The following is a 17,572-nucleotide window of genomic DNA, read 5'->3' on the forward strand; positions in this document are numbered from 1 at the left end:
AATAATTTTCATGACTTTAATACATTTATAATACAATAATCATTACATTTAAACTGCATTTAAACTGACCTTCCTCTCAATCAAAAGGTTTTTGTTCTCTTCTAACACTGTGTTCGCTTTTGTTCTCTTCTAACACTGTATTCGCTTGAAGCGATTTCACTATTTACATAATTTTGTGAGCAAGGAATTAAGCTCTCTTTCATATTCGCTTGAGAGAAAAAACATATATATGTGTCTTCCAACGTTTTATTAAGAGGAATTGATGAATTTTCGGTCACCAACTATGGAGAAGAGATTAAGAGGAATTTATAGGTAAAAGCCATATATATGTGTCTTCCAACGTTTTATTAAATTCCCAGCATCGCTCTTCTTTTGATCATTTTATGGAAAACTGTATTCAACAAATTAGACCCACGGAATTTAATTTTTCTTGGTCCACTTGTTATAACACTTATGTGGTTCTTTGAAACACGTTCATTTGACACACTGTTTTATTATAATTATATTATTTTTTAATTAAAAATCATAATATATATTATTATATTATTAAAAAAAAAGTAGTGTCAAAGGAATGTTTTTTTAATGCGTGCAAAATTAACTTTTTTCATTTAGTTAAACAAAAATTAATTAATTAGTTGAAAATTAAATTTTGATAAATTTATTTAGAGAAAATATATAAACTAATGATTATAACATAAAATATCATTGTTTTAATATTAAAATTTTGTTTGAACTTTATTGACTGTAATTAAATATTTATTTAATATTTAAGAATTGTTAGGTATATATGATTACTAAAGAAATTATTAAAGAAAAATAGAAAGAAAAAGTTAAGGTCGGACTTATCTTATTTCTTAAATGTTTATTTTTTCTTTTAAAGTTAATTATACATTAATGTTATTTTCTTAATAAATATATTTAATCATTATTAAACACTAAACTTGTACTTAATCATATTAATTATAAATAAAGTTTACAAAAATTAACAAAATTAAAATTATATCTTAAAAGTAAAATTCTTTTCATTATACTAAGAATAAAATCAATTAATGTTTACTACTAAACCATTATTTACTCTTAGTTTATTAATGCAAAGTCACATTATATCCCACTCATTTTCAGGCAATAGAGTCTGAATGGATTGAATATTTAGAATCATTCTGAGGTTTAGAAAGAAAAGTAAATAAATCCAAAATAAAGTAGGATATCTGAGAGAGATGATAACTAAAATAGGTCCAGAAATAAAATCCAAATAAACCCAAGTTAATCTCTTCTCAAGGATCGGAAATACCACATCAACTAAAATTCCCTTTTTAACATATCAAGACTCACAAATATAAAACTTTTATGTCATAATAAAATAAAATAACAAATATTTTAAATTTAAGGACATTAAATAAGTTGAACTTTTATTTAATATATTTTACATGACAAAATTTGTAAGGAAATCTGTAAAAAAAAAAGAGTATATAAAAATACTGAATTTATTATAACACACAACAGCCATGCTGTTTGAACACAGTGAGACAACACAAATTGAGAGAACAGAAAGCAAAAGATAGAAGCTTAAAACATCACTAAAATACATATAACATTGTTGTGGAAGAGCTTTTAAAGAGTGTTGAATTCATTGTGCAGAGTCATCCTTCTTGTTGAAAATGGACACGATATAATCAATGAGCAGTCTCCATAAGCTGAAGCTGACATAGTTAAAAGAGAAGAACTAAGAAATGAAATGAAAATGCATATATTTATATATAGAGAGAGAAGTGTAGAACCTTATGGTAATTTTGTGAGGAGAAGAAGACGATGATGATTCTGATTCTTCGGGAGGAGGATAATTGAGATCAGGAAGAGACTCTCTTCCATAGTTCACTCTCTTCTTCCAACAATAATAACAATGTTATAGTTATAGATAAATGAATAAAATATGATTATAAGTAAATGAATAGAATAAAACCTTATCATCATGATGATGAGGAGAAGAAGAAAATTCTGATTCTTCACGAGGAGGAAGGCAATTGAGATCAAGAATAGGCCTTCTTGCATTCTTTCTCATCTTTCTGTAATAACGATGATCACCACTTGCTTTAAATAGTTTTCAGATTCCACAACAGTTTCGAAACTGAAGGTCTGTCCTTTTGAAAAGATTCTATAGGGACACAAAAACAACCTTAAAGTCAAAAAGTATCATGGTTGTCCCTACTCAAAATAAGTTTGTCAGTTTGATTATGGTTTCCTTTATTAATATTGTTATTTACATGCAGCATCACAGACAAAAACATTAATGACAACGTGTGTGGCCACAATACTATTCAATGCATTAGTCAACCAATCACATGAAAATATGAATTTACTCATGAATAACCAACTAAACCAAAGAGCCACAGTTAGGTGGAACTAAATATTGTTAAAATAATAAATTTGATATAATAAATTATGATAATCTTAGTGTGCATTTCTTTTTCCTTTCTCTTCTTATTTCTTTAAACTCTTCACTTCTGTCCTTTATTTTATTTATTTATAACTTTAAAAAATATTAAAATAATTTAAATATTTTATTTAAAATTATTAACTATATATTAGCTATAATTATAATATTATAACTATAAAAATTATTTTAATAATAATATATTATTATCATAATTATAATATTTCTATTATAGAAAATACATTTTTTAATAATATAATACTTATATTCAATTCTAATAATACTTTTTAATATAAATTTAATTATTATAATCAATATCTAATTATGATCATTTTTATATAAATATTAAGTATAGGGGAGAAATATGTTTATAACATATTTTATATATAATAATATAAAGAAATATGACTACAATAATATTATAACATACTATTTAAGAAATTAATTGTAATATTATTGAAGTTATATTTCTTTATATAATTTTAATTTTATTACAATAATATTAGTTATAAATACTAATTATATAAAAATTTATAACTTTTAATAATATTATGATAACATAAGAATAATGTATACTATGACCACTTGATCAACCATAGATCGATCAGTCAATCCTTTCAATCTCATATAAAACAATTAGTTTATCGGCCAATCAATCCTTTCAATCCCATATGAAACAATTGGTTTATAAGTCGTTCAATCCTTTCAATATGATATAAAACAATTACGTTCATAAGTACAAAAAGGGATTATAAGAAGGATAAAAAGCAGCAACCAAAGTGATCTTTAAAAGAAATCAAGAAAACTCTAGAAATATAAATCAATCATAAAGCTTGTTAAACGAGTGATTCAAAACTAAGATATGAAAAATTAAATACGAGTCACTTTCTTTAACTTAACATCAAAATTATTCTATATAATGTCATAACTATCTATAGGAACATATTAAAATGGAAGTTTGATAAGTTATCTTTTTACTAGGACTTCTATAAAATTAGAAAATTTAATGCATGAAAGAATATCTCTATAACTTAGTACGGTTATTTGGAAAATTATACTAAAGTGTTCCAAACAACTTAGGAGCATCTGGTTGACATGAAATCAATAGTAAACTTCTAAGGTAAACGTTAGAATAATAATTCTCTATAAAGAAGATTCTAGCAATTAATTAGGATAATGAAATCCTTAAAAAATTAACATTAGAATACCGTCTAGGAAAACATCCTCCCATTAAGTAATAGAAAACCCTCTATATATATATATATATATATTTTATCATTGTGACGCTTGGGCTTGCAACACTCGCCACAATAGCACTCAAACTGCCACAAATCTTTTACATTCAATTAATACTATATATTTTTTTAAATATAAAAAATAACTTTTTTTTGATAAACACTTTATCTTTATATTATATGTCAAATAAATGTATTAGTGTATTATTATTTTCATTTATAACCCTTATTAATTTATATTTTAATTAAATAACTTAATTCATTTTTTTACTACTCATAACTAGTAGAACATGTCAAAAAGTGTAAGGTGTCCAAAAATAGTTTTTCCCCTTTTGCAGGAAACATAAATATTGCAATGTGATATAGGTTAACTTATAAATTTTTTATTATAATTTTACAACTTATTTTACTAATTTTATTTTTGTCGTCTATAAATACAAAAATCACTTTTTAAATTAATATATTGCCCTTAAATTCATTGTCAAAAACATATTTCTTTTAATAATATTATTATTTATAGCTATTTTTAAGGTCTACTCCTATAGCTAGAAACACGTCGTATTTCTACCATTCTTACAACAAACAAAATTAACCAAAAATTAAAATCAATGCCCAAAACAAATATTGAAATCATAACAAATAACTAAATCCTAAACCATAAACAAGAACCCATCAACCCTAAACTATAATAAATAACTAAATCCTAAACCATAAGTCCTAACCAAAAATACACAAAATCAATAAAATTTAAAAAAAAAACTAAACCTTAAACTATTAATAATAAATTTAAACTAAATCTAAAACAAAACTAATAATTAGAAAATTTTAAAAAATTAAAATATTATATATATATATATATATATATATAAATTCTAAACCATAACAAATAACTAAATCCTAACCAAGAACATCAAAAGTCAATAAATTACAAAATAAATTAACAAAACCATAAACCATTAAAAATAAATTAAAACTAAATTTAAAAATAATATATATATATATATATATATATATATATATATATTTAAACCGGAAATTCTAAATTCTAAACTTCTAACATTCAATCCTAAATTTCCAAATCTATAATTCTGAATCCCCAGATTTCTTTTTTATAACACATTCTCCGTTAGGTGTACAAATTTATAAATGTAGTAAAGAAATGTGTGTATTTGTTTTGACTTTTATGACCCACCTTCATTGAAGGTGGATTGTGGATACACTGTCACAAAACTGTCACAAAAGGGACGTGTGAGTGAAGGTGGATACGCTTGATTTAAAATTTATAAACCATTAAAATAAATCAAAACTAAATCTAAAACAAAAGTAACAATTAGAAAAATTTTAAAATTAAAATAACAATTATATATATATATATATATATATATATATATATATTAAACTGTAAATTCTAAATTCTAAATTTTAAATTTTGGACTAATAATTACACATTTATAAATATAACCAAGAGTGGGTGAATAAAAGTAATAAAGAGAGAATGGAGTATAAGACGAGGAGAAAGGGACAGATGTGGAGAAAGGGACGTGAATTGTGTCTGTATACAAGATGTGAACAAAAAAAGTAGGTGTAATAAATATAAGGAGAGATAAAACATGTTTGAACATTGCTCCCTCCACCACACAACCTTCTTCCTACACTTCCTCAGTTTATTTATTTTTCAAAAATATCTTTAGATTAATTTTTTTTACTTTTATTATTAACTTTTTATACTTTTAATTAAAAACCTATACTCTCATTCCAGTGTACACCACACCCCTCTCTCTTTTTCCTTCTCTTTTCCATTTCCGTCACCCACTCTCACACCCTTTTCTCCTTCTCTCACACTCATTACCCTCTAAACTGTCCTGGTATGTGATGTGAAAGAAATGAAGAAGAAAACCGTTAAAGGCCAAAATGGATGTTGATGTCCTTTAAAGGTATTCGGATCTTCCATTTTCATTTTTTAACGTTTTAACCACGGTATTAGTTCAATTACCAAAGAACAATTGTGGAATGTGGTGGTACAGAAAAAAAAAAAATATGATGATGTAGGAAGTAATTCTCAACTTTTTTAGCCTAACTAAAAGAGGTTATAGAAATTTAGAAAAGTCTTGAAAAAAAATACGTGGAGAAAGAAAGCCCGCTAAATGCCAACTTATTTTTCTTCCAAAAGCTCTTCTTTACTGTTTTATTTTCTCCACAAGATCTTTTCCTTTTTCTCATATACTCTTCTATCTTGGGAGACCATTACATCACCATTTAATAAACTACTTTAATATTAAGATTAGCATAATGCTCATTAGCAAAATATATTTTGTATTTATATAAAAAAATAGATAATAAAGAATAAACTAATGTGTATAGGTATAAAATTCTCAATGGCATGTGTATGTTGTGGTAAGTATTGTTAAAATAATAAATTTTGATGTAATAAATTGTGATAATGTTAATGTGAAAACTGTTTTTCTCTTTTCTTATTTCTTATGACTCTTCTAGCTTCTGTCATTTTTTTCATTTATTTATTATTTTTTATAACTTAAAATAATTTAAATATATTATTTAAAATAATTAACTATATATTATCTATAATAATAAACAATGTTATTAGTCATATAATAATAAAATTATAATTATTAATAATGTTTATCATTTTTTATAATAATAGTAATGACAAATATTGTTACTGTCCTCACAATGGCGTCTACATATTCTTCAACAGTGCAGGCAAGAAATCCTGTTTGCTGTCCATCTTCATCTAGCACAATGTCCATTTTTGGGCCAGCAGAATTATGAGCTGACAAGCAAATATTGCAAGAATAATTAATGCATGCAAGAGTTGCTAATATAGACAAAAAAAAATAGATGCATTTACAAAAATGTGCAATTTCACATGAGCCTACCAATTGGGATAGCACCGGCAGCCATGTATTCTACAACACTAATGCCAAAATGCTCATCTGTCATCGAATGAATCCCAGCAACAGCACCCCCTAAAAGTCCAACCAAATCTCTGTAGGTTGAGGCAAGCATCATATGTATTAGTAGGAGTACAGCATTTACAGTTTAGGTTCTGAAATTACAAATATAATCTAAACAATTGATAGACAACTAAGAAAATGAATTCATGTGATAAAAATGATAAACTCATTTCAGTGAAAGAATTGTTAGTCATTAATCCAGAGTTCTTGGCTAATTCACAAGCCAATTACCGATCCATGCAACCGACCTCTAAAGGTTGTTTCCAAGCAACATAACATGCATCTCAACCCAGTTCAAAGGCTCACTAACACCGATGCACAAAGGATTATTTTCCAAACTGCTTGTTTTTAATCTCTTACAAGGAAAGTATTTGCAGCCCTATCAACGCCATTCACCGATCCAAAAAAAATAAAAAAGAAAAGAAATCAACCTGGCCATTGATCTTGATGATTGAAAGAATGCACTTTAAAGGAGCCACATCTAATCATCAGAAGTTCAAGAGAAGTACCAAAATTATGAATGCTTTAGTTAATAAAAAAGAATATATGCTGCGTTTGACTTTGACACAACACATCGGATTGATTGATAAAGTTAATTCCAAGTTTCAAATCTTCTACAATATGAAGCATGATGTCAACTGTTAAAACATAAAGTTTTGCACTTTGCAAGAAAAGGGTAAAGGCTTACCAAGTGTAACATCATGGTAGTTAAAAAACAAAAAATAAATTACACTAACCATCCATGAGGGTTTGTAAAACTCAAAAAAACTTGACAAGTATATCTCGTAAAAATAATCTAAACTAAGAGACAGAATTAATCCACTAAAATTGTGCAATACCCTACCAAAATGGTTCTATACAGAGACTTATCCATCCTAGTTCAAAAATTTAGATTAAGGATTCTAACTTGATTTTAGAAATTAAAATATTGATCACATCCCAACTCCTCTCCAAAATAACTGACAAAACAATAGCCATGATAAATACAATCATATGCATAAAGTTTCCAGTAATGATGCATAAGTAAGGCTGGTTTTTATATCGCTAAAATGTAGATGAACAAATATGGCAGATAACATGGTTAAAGACAATATTATTTCTAAGAACGTTGACAAAATATGCTAAACCACCCTTAGACCAAACTTTCTGTTTTTCAAGTAATTGATCTTCTATTTCCTTGGCTTGAATGCAATATCTCTACTTCCTCAGCATTCACCCCAACTTATTGGATTTTTCTCCAGACAAAGCTCTATAAAAAAGTTAACTTTTATAGAGCTTTTGTAGCAGCTAATTAGAGAAACTTACTTTCAAGGAATTGGGAAACTGTGACATGTCCTTACTCTTTATTATAAATACCACAGCTTTGTAAATTCAATAAATAGGGGTAGCTAGTGTTGTGGTTTAGGAGTTTTCATTATGGATTTAAAATACGCGTTTGGTTAATCAAAGCTGTTAAGGAACCTGAGCATTGGCTACTAATTAAGTTTTGGAACTTTAAATATCAGCCTGAAATTGGGATTTAGGAAAAGAAAAGGGCAATCAAGACCTCCAGTCTCCCAATGTCAGAATTTGCACTGAACCCTAACTGGACTGATAACTACCATATACCATCAACTAAAGAATAAAAGGTATGCATTGTACAAAATATAACTTTTTTAAATAGTTTATACTGCTGAGAAAATGTTTCTTATGATCATCAGAAGGAGGGAGGAAAGACTGAAAATCCACTGGGACTAACCTGTATGTCACATTCTTGTGAAATTCCACTTGTTCACTAATATTCAGCTCAATTGCTTTCTTTTTTAACATTTGAAGTCTGTCATCATCTGACTTATTTCTACAGCTACCTACAATTTGGAACTTAGGTTTTGGTAAGGTAGGATCTAATCTCTTAATGGCAGCTGAAAAAGCCTCAAGTTGGAGAGTGTGTGCCTACATGCCTCTGATACCATCATGGAAGAGCAAGCAATGAAGACGAAAAACTTACAGAGTAGGCAAAAGCGGCAAAAGTAATCTTGGAAAAGCAGAAGATCAAGAAGGAAAAAAGGAGTGTCCTTATATATAGGGTAGCAGAGGAGCAAATAAAAAACAGTAAAATAGAAACAAAAGGGAAAAACTAATTACGGAGCATTCTGACAACATATTAATGAAAAAAATGTCAAATTGGTTTAACCAACAAAGGCTCAAACGAGCCACATAAAAGGTTGTGCCTTTTGTTCACAAGATTGATAGGAATGTGCCCACCTTCTCCGGTCGAAATTGCGCAACAGATATTATTACTGGAATTTTTGTTGATCGTTCCAAGGGAAGTACCTGTTTATATTGGTTACCTGTTAGAATTCACTGGTCATAACCAAATTATGTAAACAAAAAAAAAAACAAACAAACACACATAGAATTATCATATTGAGACTTCACTTCTCAAGTTTTAAACATTTGGTAAACATACTACACCCGGAGGAAACATAGAAGAAACAGACGTAAGAGACTTCAATGCCACAAAGTAAATAACTTTTAATTATGTTATTCAGAACTTAAAATTAATTGTTAATTTCACAATTTGAAAATAAATTTTTTCTTTAGAAGATAATTTTCAGATAAATCAACTAAAATAAAAAAAATGATTAATATCTAATTTTTTGAATACCACAATCTAAAAATTATTTTTGTCTTCAAATTACACACTTCAAAAATGACAAAAAAAAATCATATAGGATTCAGAAAAACATATATAAAAATGCAACAAAATACTGCCTGACAGATATTAAACATAGATAGACTGAAGTTGACCTGTCCTATTAAATAAAATAAAATAGCTAATATTTTATATTTGAAGATATTAAATAAGTTGACTTTTTATTTAATATATTTTTAATAACATACTGAATTTATATAAAGAGAGCATATGAAATTTCTCATTTTTTATAATTCTGAGCATTCCCGCTTGCTTTGATTCACTGAAACCTACTCTCTCCCATTTTACGCTTCCTAGAGTAATATCAGAAAGCACAAGCTGATATAATTAAATCGATAAATTTAGGTATGAAAAAAAAATCATACCGATATTGCACTTGAAATATGTGATAAATATGAAATGGATATTTTTAATAAATACATATTAGTAACAGATATAAATATTTAATTACTAATTTATTGAAATTACATATAATTATTAATGAATTTTATTTGAGTATTTTTTAATACAAATAATTAGTACAAAATTATTAAAAATATAAATTATGTTTAAATATGTACTTAATATTTTTATTTTTATTTACACTAATGAAATTGAATTTATTTTATATGTACTGATTACCCTTTTCAGTTGACCATTTTTCTGTTGATTAGTTTGATTGGATACAATCTGAGTTATCACCAATTTTCATTATGAAAAACGATATCTTGACAATTTTTTTTTACTTATCGATACTGCCATGTCAAAATGTATCTAGTTTAGGTGTCTTAATTATTTTTTTAAAGAAAGTAAAGTTAATCTCTTCTTTTAATCGACTAAAATTGACTTCTTAACAACTCACAAATATAAAATTTTTATATCATAATAAAATAAAATAAATTAACAAATATTTTAAATTTAAGGACATTAAATAAGTTGAACTTTTATTTAATATATTTTACATGACAAAAAGTAGTACATAAAAATATTCAAATTATCATAACACACAAGCCTGCTTCAACACTAGAGCAACACAAATTGATAGAACAGAAAGCAAAATATAGAAGCTTAAAACATCATTGAAATACATATAACATTGTGGAAGAGCTTTTAAAGAGAGGGTTGCAATCATTGTGCAGAGTCTTGGTTCTTCTTTTTCTTGTTGAAAATGGACATCTTATAACTTATGACCATATTACAGCATGCTTTGAACCAGTGAAAGCTGCTTTCACTCTCTCTCTCTCTCATCTTACCCTTCCCAGAGGTGGTAGCAACAGCAGTACTGGGTTCATGAGCAATCTCCACAAGCTGAAACTGATATAGCTAATTTAGTAGAACTAAGAAATTAACTGCAAATGAATGAAGTGATGAAAGAATGTATATATTTATACAGAGAGAGAAGTGTAGAACCTTATAATGGTAATTGTGAGGAGAAGAAGATAACGATGATTCTGATTCTTCAGGAGGAGGAGGGTAATTCAGATCAAGAAGATACTTTCTTTCACACTTCACCCTCTTCTTCCAACAAGAATAACAACAACAGTAAAACAAGAATAACAACAACAGTAAAAGGTTATAATTATAACTCAATGAATAGAATACAATTATAACTAAATGAATAGAATAAAAACCTTGTCGTGATTGTGAGGAGATTATTCTGATTCTTCAGGAGGAGGAGGGTAATTCAGATCAGGAAGATACTTTCCTTCATGCTTCACCTTCATCTTTCTGCCCTCATTCTTCATATAACTAAGCAACTATTTATATTTGAGGAGTCCCCGAATGTCGTGTGACAGGATCCATATCTGTGAAATCAAGGTACATACAAGGATAAGATACATAGTCCATAAATTTGACTTTGACTGAATAAATACAAAAGGAGATTTCACACTAAATTGAATTATATATTTTTTTAAGAGGTTTGGAAACAAGTAGTGCTGGGCAAACCAAACTAAACTATACTAAATTATAACTAACTATATTATACTAAACTAAAAAAGAAATTGAACTATTTAAGATAATAATTGAATTGAATTGTTTTATAGTTCAATTTTTAAAAATTGAACTTATATAGTTAACTAATAATTATACTAAATCAATACATTATTATTTATATACACTGAGAACGTATTGAAACACAAAACTGTGTATTCATTGCAATTATTTTATGGATTGTATTATTTTAAAATCTAATAAATTTTTACGTACATATACCGATCTTGCTTATATATTAATAATATTGAATATTTATAATATAGAGAAAATACTAATCATTGCTTACACCACACACAAAATAGAAAAATATATATATAATTGTATTATATTTTATAATTATTTTCTCATACACACTTTTATCTTTTTATTTTACAAATATATTTAGTTTTATTAATTTAAAAAATAATTACCAATTCATAATCACAATTTAATAAAATTTAGTTCTTTTAAAATATATAATGAATTTTAGTATGAATTTAATAATATTATTTTATTTTAATAATTATTATATTAACTTTTTAAAGAACTTTAAAAACAGTTATTTATTTATTTATCCATAATATATATATATATATATATATTTAGTTTTATTAATTTACAAAATAATTATCGATTCATAATTTCAATTTAATAAAATTTAATTCTTTTAAAATATATAATGAATTTTAGTATGAATTTAATAATATTATTTTATTTTAATAATTATTATATTAACTTTTTAAAGAACTTTAAAAACAATTATTTATTTATTTATTCATATTATATATATATATATATATATATATATATATATATTTAGTTTTATTAATTTACAAAATAATTATCAATTCATAATTATAATTTAATAAAATTTAGTTCTTTTAAAATAAATAATGAATTTTAGTATGAATTTAATAATATTATTTTATTTTAATAATTATTATATTAACTTTTTAAATAATTTAAAAATAGTTATTTATTTATTTGTCCATATTATATATATATATATATATATATATATATATATATTTAATTTTATTAATTTACAAAATAATTATTGATTTATAATTGCAATTTAATAGAATTTAGTTCTTTTAAAATATTTAATGAATTTTAGTATAAATTTAATAATATTATTTTATTATAATAATTATTATAGTTAACTTTATAAAGTCAATTATTTATTTATTTGTCCATATTATATATATATATATATATATATATATATATATATATATATATATATAATCTAAAAGATAATTCAATGTTTATTTATTTTGAAGAAAAAAAACGAAATAGTATAGTTCAGAGTTTAAAACAATTAACTATACTCTTAATAGAAAAAATTTAGTTTTTTTTAAACTGTACCAAAAAACAATATAATTCAGTTTTTATAAAAACAGTTCAGTTTTTATAGTACAAAATAGTATAGATTATCTATAGTTTACTGTACCTAAGTTAATTATGCCCAGCCTTAAAAATAAGTGAATCTGAATTTGAAAATAAAATTTATAAAAATTTATGTAAGATTTGATTGAGTATATATTAGCTATAACTATAATACTATAATTATACTAATGACAAATAACTATAACAATTATTATAATATTATACTTATATTCAATTATAATAAGACTTTTAATATAAATTTCATTATTATATATCAATATCTAATTATGATAATTTTTATAATATTTTTATATAAATATTAAGTATAGGTAAGAAATATTTTTATAACATGTTTTATATATATAATAATATAAAGAAATACGACTACAATAATATTATAACATACTATATAAGAAATTAATTATAATATTATTAAAGTTATATTTCTTAATATAATTTTAATTTTGTTACAATAGTATAGTTGTATGGGATGTACAAAAACATGTCCTTTATTAATATCATCATTTATTTTTGGATTACAAAAACCACACTATCAACTCAACCAACCTTTTTTCTTTCCACATGACAGGAATGCATAAAATGATGATGCACTAAGCATTTATTAATTTGTCTGATTAACCTTATCAGTTGGACCATTTATTAATCTGAGCATCACTTGTATCACCAGTTTTCATTATGAAATTTTCTATACTGTCATGTACAAGGTAACTAGTTTATTAGAAAAACAAAAACTGACATGGAATTGTAATTTAGTGCATTTTGGTTTCCGGGTTCATGGTTAAACACCAATATTTTGAAACTGCTGTCTTCTCCAAATCCTGTTCTAGAAACTCTCTGCATTCCATAATAAACCATTTTCTTTATTTTCTGTGTGTTTGTTTGTGCGGTCGTATTTGTGCTTTGGATCCTCTCTTCAGTTCAATTTTATTTTAATTATTTTTACTTTTATTTTTAATTATTTTAATTCTAATTTTTTTAATTTAATTATTATAATAATTCAAATTATACTAAATTCTAAATCTTAAATAGTACATCCTAACAAGAAACACTAAAAATCAATAAAATTAACAAAACCATAAACCATTAAAAATAAATTTAAAAATAATTAATAAATATTTATATATATAAATTTTGAATCTTAGATTTTGAATTTTTGAATCTTAAATCTTAAATCTTGAATTTTGAATTCGAATTTTAAATATTAAATTCTATCTTAAATCTTAAATTCTAAATCCTAATTTGTAAATCTTAAAATGTAAATTCTAAATCGTAAACTTTCTTTTCTGTTTCCATGTCGGCTACGTGTTTTGACTAATAATTACAAATTTATAAATATAATAAAGAGTGGGTGAAGTAAATGTAATGTGGAGAATGTGAGTGAAGCAGGTGATTGTGCCTATTTGTAGCGAGCAAAGAATAAGAGAAAGTGTGGCCTAAAAAGCCTCGAAAAAGAAAAATAGACTTGGAGAAAGAAAGTCCGCTTCATGGTATATATATATATATATATATATATATATATATAGGCGAAAATGATTCTTCCACACCAACGTTAAAGGAATCTACATTCATTTCATTTGATACGTCGGGGGACCAATAATTGTCAATGTCATTAAGATATATTGGTCATTTCAGTATGTGGCGGCTGCTGAGATAAGTAAATGAATCGTTGGGTCTTAATACTTTGGGTTTTAGTGAATTGGAGCTGCTGATTTTGAAAAAAAGAATCTACGTAAATGAATCTACATTCATTGGTTGGCTTTCAGTGTGTAGTGAGGCATGTAAGAAAAAAAGAAAGTAACCGTTTTGATTTTACTTTTCTTGGTGACCATGACTAAGTTGCTAGCTAGGTGACACAGCATAGCATGGTGCAGATTTTGTCCCTTCAGCAGTGATCCACATTAAATTCATTTTTATGTTGAAAGCAGAGAAGAGAGACTATGAATCCATTCTTTCTCTTTAGGGAAAAAAATTAAGTGGTGGATCTCTGAACTTGCATCGCCATTACCAGTATGTTATGTTTGAAATTGTTATTGGTACATTGCAAGGGAGGTATAGAGTCAAGAAATAGATGCTTATAATAATATTAATTCAAACGTTTGGAGTATTTATTGTTGTGCCTTGTCTTTTCCACGACCAATGAAAAGGAAAAACGTTTCCTTTGGAGTATCTTGAGCGCGAGTCTTTGTGTCAATTAGTATTGGATTATGATCATTTTGTTTTAATGGCATCCGAATCTCATCAATGACTCCCACCATCCATATATCTTCTGCAAAGCCTATTCTGATATAAGAAGAATAGTCTATCATCATCACAACTGCTTTAAATCCCACCAGTGATAATTATTTTGTTAATTATCACTGGTTTTCCCTTATTATTTGTTTCTTATGTTTTAAATTATTCTTAAATATAAATGTATAAATATTCTTGTAAAAAAAAGGAAAAGAAAAAAGAAAAAGAAAAATGTAATAATCAAATAACCCTTTTAGTTAACAAAAATATTCCTTGACACGGTTAAAGGAATCTACATTCATTTGACACGCCATAGGAACCAATAATTATCAATGTCATTAAGAATATATTGATCATTTTATTCTGTAGGCTGCCGCTGAGGTGGTTTGTGAGAGACTAAATGAAACACATGCGTTTCAGTTGCTGCATTAAGATCCTGTGTGTGATTTGAAATTTTGAAAGGTCGAGCATTTCATTTTGGAAGAGGCAATTTTTTTCATGCTAGGTTAGGGTTGAGAGAGAACGAGAGAGAAAAAAAAAGGAGAACTTCATTGCTGCCACCGAAGGTTGGACGTGATCGGAAAAGTTTGTACCAGCGAAGTTGAAGTCGAAGGCAAAGTTCGACGTGATCGATGTGGAGTGTGGAAGGTTTGTCCCCTTTCTAATTTCTCCCCTTTGTACCGTTTGAAGAATATAAAGTATGAGCTTCTTCTTCCTTTCTTCTTTTCTCATCATTTGTCTATCTTTCCTTTTATTTTTGGTTTATTTTCGAAAACCCTAGACTAAAGGGAGAAATGTCGTGAGAGATAAAATTCTTGATTGGGCAAACCTGTAGGATTATTTACTCTCCTTTGTGTTTTTGGGCTTGCTTTGCTTGCTCCCTCTATGTCCCTTCATTCTTTTCTGTTTGATGATATTTGTTTTGCTTTAGAAAAAGGGAAATATTCTCATGAGAGTTGAACATCAGTTTAAGGTGTCCTAAATTTTTCATAGATTTGCTTCTGGCACCATCTTATTTTTAATTTATGTATTGTATATGTTATTTACCAGCATCCTTTGTTTTTTATTCAGTGATAAATTTGCTTTGGAATCCATCACATATATTTTATTTGTATCACTGCTAGGTTGCCCTTTCTTAGTCAGTTGTGTTAGCATTGTGCATGTAATTTGAAACAGTTTGCAACTCTTGCACCTTTATGGTGCCCTCTTTGCCCCTAGATATATTGCATGATTATGTTGTTTGTGGTCTCTATATGGTGTTTTGCCCATGGTTATTTTTAACTTTTTGGAATAGTTTCATCTAATTTATGAATTTAAATATAAATTATTCTTTCATAGAGCTAAGTGCTTGATTAACACCAGAAGTTTCTTTCTCCATTTTTTCTGTTTCTAGTGTCCTTGTGGAATTACCTCTTACGAAATTAATTGTTTTGCATGTATTACCCTATGACAATTGATGCAGGAGTTAGATATGACAAATGTTCGTGAACTTGAAGATTTTGTAATTAATGAATGCATGTATGCGGTAGGCATCATTCCCTTCCAGAGAGTATTTAATGCTTTCCTACTATCCACACAATCATTATTACCACTATTTTATTTTTTATCTTGTCTTTTTGTACAATGTTTGATATTAAGGTTGTTTGTGATGGTGGATGACTTGAGTATCAGTAGAACTTGATTCAACACTTAAAGCTTTGAATTTTTGGACTATGATCACTGTATAAAATTCTCCAAGTCTGTCAAAAGTTCTGAAGTCCAAAAATTGTTACTTCTGGAAAAGCAAATGGTTAAAGTAAAAGAAAAACTTGACAAGTGTAATAAGGAGAGGTTATTAGAATTCTGTGATGTGCTTGACATAACAGTTATGCTATATATGACTATTGTTTCACCTATTTTTTATGCTTGCTTCACTATTTATGTGACTAGAAAAGTGTTGTCGGTTTAAATCAATTTCTATGTTGAACTGGAGTGATTGATTCTCGTTGCAACGTGATTAATTTAAATGTTCATGATGATGATGATGATTTTCTTTGAAGGTTCAATTCTATTCTCTGGCCGAGGATCTGATGCAACTAATCACACTATAATCTTGGAGCTTGAATCGCAAGCTTAGACAGAGTATGAGGTCCTTGTTTTTGATGAGCTTTCATTGGCCAACTCTAGTGTTGCTTTAAAAATGGACAATTTATTTTCACGACTCCCATCCTCACTTTGTCTGACATTGGTCATTGATTTAATAATAATAATAATTTACAAAATAAATATTATTGATTGAACTCCATGACATGAATTACTTTAAGTAATTTAGTTTGATTAAATAGTCATAATATGCATTAACAATTTATTTCAACTGATATCATTTTGTTTTCTGCTTTGCATATGCAGACTGCAGTTACTAGAAGATGACAAATCCTTGCCTTCCACCTGACACATCACGACAATGGTTCCTAGAATTTGTAGTATTGATAAAGCACACCATCCTACTTTGTTTTCCATTTCCAAGTCTAGCACACTTTTAACTGTGGAAGCCTAAAATAAAAGTTTTCAAGTGTTGGTATCATTGAGAAAATAACACTTCAAAGAAGATTATAAGAGACATCGAACTGTTTAAAGTATATATGGAGGTTCCATTGAAGTTTAA

The 17,572-nt window shown here is 26.6% G+C and overlaps 1 protein-coding gene and 1 long non-coding RNA gene across 3 annotated transcripts; one reads left to right on the top strand and one right to left on the bottom strand.

Moving 5' to 3' along the window:
• Nucleotides 1–1,627: 1,627 nt before the first annotated feature.
• On the bottom strand, nt 1,628–8,951 carry LOC108318884 (GDP-Man:Man(3)GlcNAc(2)-PP-Dol alpha-1,2-mannosyltransferase). Its single transcript, XM_052868046.1, has 6 exons — nt 8,886–8,951; nt 8,380–8,573; nt 6,564–6,673; nt 6,336–6,457; nt 1,779–1,882; nt 1,628–1,700 (listed from the first exon to the last, which is right to left on the bottom strand). Exons 2-6 carry the CDS (start codon nt 8,448–8,450, stop codon nt 1,628–1,630), a joined length of 480 nt encoding a protein of 159 aa, XP_052724006.1. The 5' UTR covers nt 8,451–8,573; nt 8,886–8,951.
• A 6,241-nt stretch (nt 8,952–15,192) lies between these two features.
• Nucleotides 15,193–17,572, top strand: LOC108318895 (uncharacterized). 2 transcript variants are annotated; one of them, XR_001831230.2, is made up of 4 exons: nt 15,193–15,576; nt 16,391–16,453; nt 16,968–17,056; nt 17,317–17,572. It is a non-coding gene; the product is annotated as an uncharacterized LOC108318895 (long non-coding RNA). The 2 variants fall into 2 exon arrangements; XR_001831229.2 differs by having other exon boundaries at nt 15,208–15,576; nt 16,968–17,049.

The sequence above is a fragment of the Vigna angularis genome, chromosome 9 (assembly GCF_016808095.1).
Source record: "Vigna angularis cultivar LongXiaoDou No.4 chromosome 9, ASM1680809v1, whole genome shotgun sequence".
NCBI lineage: Eukaryota > Viridiplantae > Streptophyta > Magnoliopsida > Fabales > Fabaceae > Vigna > Vigna angularis.

Bases quoted from the DNA above. Each gene is read 5' to 3' on its own strand.
- LOC108318884 (XM_052868046.1), bottom strand. From the start codon at position 8,450: ATGTTAAAAAAGAAAGCAATTGAGCTGAATATTAGTGAACAAGTGGAA. The intron at 6,674-8,379 runs GTTAGTCCCAGT...CTCAACCTACAG, and splicing joins CACAAGAATGTGACATACAG to AGATTTGGTTGGACTTTTAG. The intron at 1,883-6,335 runs GTCATTACTATT...TATTGTTGGAAG, and splicing joins TGAGGACAGTAACAATATTT to AAGAGAGTGAACTATGGAAG.